This window comes from Barbus barbus, assembly GCF_936440315.1.
Source record: "Barbus barbus genome assembly, chromosome: 22".
Taxonomy (NCBI): domain Eukaryota; kingdom Metazoa; phylum Chordata; class Actinopteri; order Cypriniformes; family Cyprinidae; genus Barbus; species Barbus barbus.
In genome coordinates this window covers 659877-668521 of record NC_136750.1, presented here as the reverse complement: position 1 = coordinate 668521, position 8645 = coordinate 659877, and the positions used below count along the sequence as shown (strand labels likewise).

Sequence of the window (8645 nt, the reverse complement as noted above, 5' to 3'; positions counted from 1 at the left end):
ATAAATCTCAGTTTTTTTAAAAAAGACCCTTATGAATGGTTTTGTGGTCCAGGGTCACAATTAAATAAAGTAAATCAGAATATAAAGTATATAAATAAATAGTGTGTCGTTTTCCTCTGGCCAGACGAGACCAGCAGATTAATTCTAGGCTGCAATAAAGGGGATAAAAATATATGAAAATTAAAAAATGAAAGGGGAAAATGACAGAAGACATAAGGAAAACTGGAATTCAAGAATTAAATATTAAAGGTTTTAAAAAATAAATAGTAAAATGTTCTTTAATTTCATTAGAGAGGTGTTGATAAATAGAATATAAACTCTATTCCACTCTCCGGAGCAGAAGGTGGCGGTGACGCACATGTTCACTTGGTTGCCAGCTGCCGCTAAAACCCAAACAGATGAAGTAGAACAGAAGAGTGCGACTGGGCGGGGTTTATTGTGAGAACCTGGCAACCCTGGTGAGCAGGAAGCCTGCGCGCATTGATCGCTCGCGGAGCGCAGACGCAGCACACGGTCCGCCGGAATAATGCGCTTCTAATGCTGCGCCGCGGTCCGAAGCAACGCCATACTCAGCGCGCAACGCTCACCGAACCCCGGCCGGAACCGAGCGGAAGAACAGCGGATTGAAAACAGCAGCGAGAGAGAGAGAGAGAGAGAGAGAGAGAGACACTGCCCAAGCGTTCAGAGCCATGAGAGAATACAAAGTGGTCGTGCTGGGATCCGGCGGCGTGGGAAAATCGGCGCTGACCGTTCAGTTCGTCACCGGGTCCTTCATCGAGAAGTACGACCCGACGATAGAGGACTTCTACCGCAAGGAGATCGAGGTGGACTCGTCGCCGTCGGTGCTGGAGATCCTGGACACGGCGGGCACCGAGCAGTTCGCCTCCATGCGCGATCTGTACATCAAGAACGGCCAGGGCTTCATCCTCGTCTACAGTCTGGTCAACCAGCAGAGCTTCCAGGACATCAAGCCCATGCGCGACCAGATCATCCGCGTCAAGCGCTACGAACGCGTCCCGATGATCCTGGTGGGCAACAAGGTGGATCTGGAGGCCGAGAGGGAGGTGAATTCTGTGGAAGGCAAGGCGCTGGCGGATGAGTGGAGCTGTCCGTTCATGGAAACTTCGGCCAAAAACAAAGGCTCCGTGGACGAGCTGTTCGCAGAGATCGTGCGGCAGATGAACTACGCGTCGGCGCCGAACGGAGACGCCCAGTGCTGCGCGTCCTGCGCGATTCTTTAAAAACGAGCGCGAGTTCTGGTTTCTCGTTCCGTTTGTTGCCATGGTGAGTGAGCGAGAGAATAACGAGGACAAAACGCACGACAGACAGACAGACATCGCTTGAGGGGAAGTTCGGACGAAGACTGGAGTTCTGTGACGTCGTGACCGACTTACGACTGTCGCTCGTGCGGGTTTGTAACAAAGTGGCAGAACTCTCCGGTCGGGGAGCGTCGCCTTAAAGGGCCAGTTCACCCCAACATGAAAGTTCTGTTAGGCTGAAGATACACTGGGCTGCTTTTTGAGCAACCAGGCGAGACCCTGGGAAAGGTCTTACTCATTCTGAGGGCTGAGCTATATAGCAAAAAATTTAAATCTCATTATTATTTTTAACTGGTTAACTTGAAAATGGAACTACAACATGATTCAAGTAACCCTCTAGTTAAAGAAAATTATATTTGAAGTGCAGCACACATGAAGCTGTTAATATGATGGAAATGTTATACAAATCACTTGATAAATATATTTGCATAAAAGAATATATGTTCAGAAATAAGTGCGTCACGTGAGCGGTTAATCACCTGCGGTTGCATCGTTATTTTCTCTTTACTCTTATCATTGGCATATTGTCATATAAGTGTTTAATTCTAACGTTTGGTAATATTATTATTCAAAATCACAATTCCTCAATTTCTAAAATAATAAACAAAATTGCTCAAAGAGTTGCCCTGTGTCATCAGCCTTACCATCTATTTGTTCCATACCTGTACGAGTTTCTTCTGTTGAACACAAAATGATATTCTGAAGAATGTGGCTAACTAAACAATTGTTACTCCCCATTGACTCCCACTGTATGAAAAAAAGTACTATGGAAGTCCATCGGGACCAAGAACTGTCTTCTTTGGTTTTCAGATTGAACAACAACAGAACTTTGGTCGAACCGTCGCTTTAACTGTCATCAGTATTCCTATAAGTGTCCTACCATGTCTTGCACACGACAAAAGAATATTGAAACCAGTGTTTACATGACAGAATACTTGAATGTTCTGGGATTATATAAATATATATATATGACACGTTTAAGTCATAGGCACTTGAGGGGCTTTTGTTTTCAGGTGCCTGGCTGTGTGGTGTTGTCTTTTGCAACGCAGATGAACGCTAGTAATTAGTTTGTGTTGTTTGTATTTTATTTTGGAGGTGTGTCGCAGGATTTCTGTGCTGTTGAGCTACGTGTCTCCTCAGGAGGAGGAGGAGAACCCTGGAATAGCGGATCACTCTTCAGGAATTGCAGCACACCATTGATGTCAACACAAGTGTCTTGCACTCGCAACTGGAACTAAAACCCCAAAAACGTGAAAAACCGAGACGCGCGGGAGGAGTTCAAAACGGCTGTTTTGCTGGTGGACTTGGAAACCCGTGTTGTGAATCGTTTTGCTTTTGGTTCGCCGGATTGAAACTACTTTCTCGTGCCCCCCCCCCCCCCCCCCCCGCACGAGGACTTTACTGTTTTGACGCGAGGACGCCGGAGCTTACGCGTCGAGTGCCTTCCAAAAAGCTGTTCAAGAGTTTAGTGCCAACCTGCAAGGAGTCTCGGTTCATGGCAATCCACGCAGGACCTAACTGTTACGCTTGCTAATGGTTTCGGGGGTTAACGGCGTTTCAAAGGCCTATTGTCAACAGAACGACAGTTCTCTTTGTTTTGAGTGAAAATCTTTTAGGCTTTTTTTTCTCCAATACACAGGTACTGAAGCCCTCAGACTCGAACCACAAACCACTGTCTGTTTGAAATCAGATCTTTTGTTATTTTCTTTTTAACAGATGTGATGTACCATTGAAATTCTAATCCGATTGTACGTTTAATTTCAGACTAGCGTTTTAACAGCTGTCTGATTGTTTTAACGAGACTTTTAATACATGCATTTTTAAAAAAAACATGTGCAGTGTTTGTTTGCCCTCTTTTCATTTGAGACGCCTGTGTAATTAGATCCCGGAGTAGCTCTGTCTTTCTCGTCACCAGCTGGGGATTATGGGTAATTTGTGAAGTTATTGTGATTGACAGGAGGCGGACCCCTCTGATGATACTGTAAACACTCCGGTGTAGCGTTCGGATGGGTCTTTGGAGGAGTTCCAGTACGTTCTGCACTGTATACATGCTAAACTGGAGATGACTTAAAGACGCATGCAGCAGCTTCTTGTAAAACACATGTTTGCTCAAGGTTTAGAAATAGCCCATGCTGTGTTTAAAATCAGGCGTTGTCCCCTGTGTGTAATTACACGTGTGAAGTGTTCCTGTGCTTCCCAAATGGCTTAATGTACAGTTTTGAGGGTAATACGGCGTTTTTCATTCAAACCACAGGAATTGTAGGTAATTGAGGAGCCACTAGTTGTCTTGAGTTTGATATTTTTAGATGTTTTTGCGTCTGCATTTGAAAAGTGCTTGGTTTGTGATGCTGTAGCACGTTTTGTTGGTCAGTGTGCTACGCTTGTGCCATCAGCCTCTTTCAACATGTTTATTTGCACTATTAAAATCAGAGTTCATGCAGAAATGACCATTCTGCCATCGTTTGCTCTGCCTCGTGCCGTTCCAAACCTGTGCGACTGACTTTATTCTATGAAACGTAGAAGATATTCTGAAAAATGTTGGCGAAGATGGATTTGACAAGTTTTTTTTAAAGTTGTCTTTACATGTGTTCCAAAGAAGAGTCATACCGGTTTGGGAAGAGATGAGTTTTAGTGTAGGTGACAGAATCGTCATTTTTGAGTGAACTGTCCCTTTAATTTCCATATTATTCAGAACTCAATGTGCTGTCAACAAATTTAAAGCAACAGTTCACCCAGAAATGAAAATTGTTATCCTTTACTCTCCCTCAAGTTTGTTCAAACCTGTGAGTTTCTCTCTTCTGTTGAACACAAAATATGATATTTTGATTCATATGGCTGAGCTTAGCCATTAACTTAGTATTTTTTTCTATCCGATGGAAGTCAATGGCTACCGTCAGCTGTTTGCTCAGCCATATGAATCAAAATATCATGTTTTGTGTTCAACAGAAGAGAGAAACTCACAGGTTTGAACAAACTTGAGGGAGAGTAAAGGATGGCAATTTTCATTTTGGGGTGAACTGTTGCTTTAAATTCCATAGACGGTCCCAACTTTAATAACTTTATTATTGATAACATGCTGTCGTCATCTTTAAAGCTCCTTTCAAAGGGGAAGTAATTATTTTCTTCTTTTTCTTTCTCTTCAGCATCTCTCGATTGTGAGTTTCACTTCCTCGACAGTTGGCCAGCATGTGATGCCGTGTTTTGTTTGTTGACTAACAGGAAGTTCTGGTCAGCTGATCTGTGGTGACCCTGCACTCACATGTCTGCTGGTGTCATGTGATCTGCTTGAGTTCTGGTGCGTGAAGCCTGTATGTTTTAAGGCGATTAAGACCAGAGTATGACCCTGATCAGATGCTGACACTGCAGTGCCTTTTATTGATTCTTCATCACACCATGCAGTGCACTTACACAAACATACACCGTTAACACTCTGATTGAACTCGTTTGCCTGTCGATCAGCATTACGCCGGTCTTTTGTGTCGGATGCACAGGTTGGCTGTTGCCAGAGTGGTTTTTGAGCGTGTGGGTGGTGTTTCTGCATGCATGTCTCTTTCCCGCAGCATTCTCTTTGTCCAGCTCTGATTTTGAGGCTATCTTGTGCACCTTAAAGGAACAGTACACCCAAAAAAATTACATTTACTCACCCTCTTGTTCCAAACTTGAAAGAGTTTCTTTGTTCTGTTGAACACAAAAGAAGATATGTCAAAGAATGTCGGAAACAAAACACTTGCTGGTAGCCATTGACTTTCATAGTATGGGGAAACATGCTGTGGAGGTCAGTGAGGACCAGAAACTGCTGATGACAGAATTTTCATTTTTGGTGAACTGCCACTTTAAATACTTTTGTTATTGGTTTCAGACTAATTCATAAGGTTTTGTTAATGATTGAAAACTCTCTTTTATGGCACTTATTTTAGTATTACTGAGATACTATTATTTTCCATTTTCAGTTTAGTTAAGGTTTTAGTATTATTTTTGTTGTTGTCTTTTTTCCATTTTTATTTCAGGTTATTTTTAGTTGTTTTAGTACATCAAGTTAAACTAAATGAAAATGAGAAATTTTTTCCCCTTTTGTTGTTTTTTTATGGTTTTTAGTTTTGGTTTGTCCAATATCTGTAAAGATGGACTGTTTTATTATTTGTTTTAATTATTTAAGGGCTCTTTACTTTTTTTAACTGATTTGTAACATGGAAAAGATACATTTGTAAAATGTATAATGACTTTTAATGGAGGAAGACCAGATTTAGATTTTTTTTTCTTCTTTCTTTTTTTAATCAAAGCTACATTTTAGAACCCTTTTGTAAATTCCATTTATTCCATAAATATCTGGCGTGACACTAATTTACAAACAAACAGTCAGTCATTGGTCTCTTGACCAGCTTTGGTATGGTAATAAAGTCACATGACACGTTTGCTTTAGCATTGATAATGGAACCCGTGTTTCTGTGTATCTGTGTTATGCACACTCATTTGGTAAATGATGTGGTTGGTGTTTCATGTCGTCATGAAAACAGCCCTGTTTCAATAATTGATGCTAAGGTGTGGTTTGTCCAGAGTCTGGCGATGATGGTTCTGGGAAATCCCTCAGATTCCAGTCATTGTTGTGATTCCTGCTGCTGGGCTTGTCTGAGCAGAGACTGAGACTCGGAGCTGCCTCACATCAGGCCTCGCTCTGCTGCGCTCTTTAGATGCTGCTTACCGAGTGTGTCCACAGCTGCAGGCTTTGAGATGATTATCTAATTCATCTTGTGAATTAAGAGAAGCTGAATGCTTTCCTAAATGGTGAAAAACTACAGACACAAACAGAGAATAGAAGAGTTGCTGGTTATCTGTAGACGTTAGCTTTCTCTTTCTCTTGGCTTTGCTCTCAGTGGAGCTGCGGCTCCTTACAGGAGTTCAGATGGAGAATAATCTGCCACTGCTTTTACACAAGCGCACACACACACACACACACACACACACACACACACACACAAGCGCGCACACACACACACACTCACACACACACACAAGCGCGCGCACACACACACACACACACACACACTCACTCACTCACTCACTCACTCACTCACACACACACACACACACGCGCTCACACACACACACTCACACACATACACACACACTCACACACACACACACACACACACTCACACACACACAAGCGCTCACACACACACACACACACACTCACACACACACACACACACTCACACACACACTCACAGACGCTGTTGTGTTCTCTGGGTTATAAGGTGCTTTTACACAGTGGAGTCCCGCAGTCTGAGACCTCACTGGAAATCTTTTTATTTCCTAGTTTTATTAAAGAGTTTTGGCATAAAATAAAGAAATTATTTTATATTAATAATAAATATTTATATTTGTGCCAAACTGTGAACACACGTGTATATATACACACACTTATCTGTTGATGTGTGTTTTTATGTATTATTTTTCTGATTATTCTCAAATCATGTTGAGTGGCAATTTGTTTTTAATTATACATAATTTTTAATCAAATGAAGCGCTCATGCATTAAGGCATTTTCTCTAGTAGTCTGGTTTTATATTAAATATTTCACTTTTATTTAACTTAATATTTAATATTGTCTTCAATTTATAGGTGACTAATTTGAACAAATTCAAATTTAGATATACTTTTGTATATAATTTATATTTGTAATATATAGGGTTTTTTTCACTTATTGAATAAAGATCATCTCTTAAGGTATTTTCACCAGTGGCCTCAGATTTTTGGACCTCACTGTGATATGATTTTTGTGTGAAAACAATGGTTTCAAACTCTAAATAAGACTGGAAAGGTAATCAAATGTTGAAACTCCGTCCTGCTGGTCACCTTCGCAGTGTCTTGAAGATATTTAGATTTGGTGGATTATTTATGGCACTATGGCACAGTAACAGTAGTTGTGTAAAGCTGACATTTGATCTAGTCTGTCATTGCTTCTGTAGTCTAGACAAAGGGCTTGTGCATCAGGAACTTGAGGTATGAGATGAATGGGTCATGCGGTGTGAGGTCATGTGACCGTATGACTCCAAACACACAGTTTGTCAAAAGTGTTTGCTAATTTGATGTTGTGTTTGGCTGCAGGTTAAAGTCTCGTTCTCTCAGCTCAGTTTAACACACGTGACCCTGGAGCACAAAACCAGTCATAAGAGTCAGTTTTTTTATATTGAGATTTATAAATAATCTTTCCATTGATGTATGGTTTGTTATGATCGGACAATATTTGTCTGAGATACAACTATTAGAAAATCTGGAATCTGAGGGAGCAAAAAAATCTAAATATTGAGAAAATCACCTTTAAAGTTGTTCAAATGAAGTTCTTAGCAATGCATATTACTAATCAAAAATGAAGTTTTGATGTATTTACGGTAGGAAATTACAAAATATCTTGATTTTTGTCATAAAAGAGAAATGTATAATTTTGATCCATACAATGTATTGTTGGCTATTGCTACAGATATACCTGTGTTACTCATGACTGCTTTAGTGCTGCAGGACACATTTATGATGTTAACGTCAAAAGAATTTCCTCTGAAAGCATGTGGAAAGTCCACAGATTCCATCAGCGCATGAAGAACAGCGTCACTGTAATATTCGTCAGCGTTGGCGTTATGATTGACAGCTGCTTGTTTGTTATTTTCAGTCATAAAGCATTGTTACGCAGGTTTCTGTGAATAAGGAAGTGTTCAGGAAAGTAGGTGACACTTTCTATCTTCAGTCGCTCTGCTTCAGCGAAACGCATGTGCTTGTGCAACAGAGCTTTGGTAAACCGTCTGTGGAAAGGTCACGGCCAGATCCTCCGGGAGAAAGAGTCGGACAGTGAAGCATCTTACTTTAATGCTCTCACAGCACAGGATGTCATTGTGTTTCTTCTGTTTTCAATGTTGAGGGAGAAACACTGTTGCCTTCAGGGCAGCTGGAACTTTTAGTCTTATTTCTACATAAAGAGGAAGCTTTACCCAACAGTTGTGTTGATATTCGTGGTCTGCTGTGAGGCTCTAGAGACCACAATGATGCATGGGTTCTTTTGAAAGCAACGTCTCTCAACTTTCCTTTTTAATATGTTCCTCAGATGTAGTCAAACCGCAGCACCCTAGTGACAAAAAATATGCTTTCAAATACATGCATTTCATGCTAAGTATATTATAAATACATTTTCATATTTATGTACTAATAAAATGCCCTGCAAATTGTACTTTTAGTATACTAAACTGGTATGCTTAAAATCTACTATATTGGAACGGCTAATTTTGTACTTAAAGCACTTTAATTGTGCTGAAGTCCAACTAAAGATATGCTTAG

General features: G+C 40.8%; 1 protein-coding gene across 1 annotated transcript; it reads left to right on the top strand.

The window, feature by feature from the left end:
* Positions 1-399: 399 nt before the first annotated feature.
* Positions 400-3788, top strand: LOC306888153 (ras-related protein Rap-2a). The gene is made up of 2 exons (XM_079446314.1): positions 400-1284; positions 2415-3788. The coding sequence occupies exon 1, from the start codon at positions 690-692 to the stop codon at positions 1239-1241; it is 552 nt and encodes a 183-aa protein (XP_079302440.1). The 5' UTR covers positions 400-689; the 3' UTR covers positions 1242-1284; positions 2415-3788.
* The last annotated feature ends 4857 nt before the right edge of the window (positions 3789-8645 follow it).

What these genes read in the sequence shown, in the direction of transcription:
- LOC306888153 (XM_079446314.1), top strand. Translation starts at nt 690, where the DNA reads ATGAGAGAATACAAAGTGGTCGTGCTGGGATCCGGCGGCGTGGGAAAA.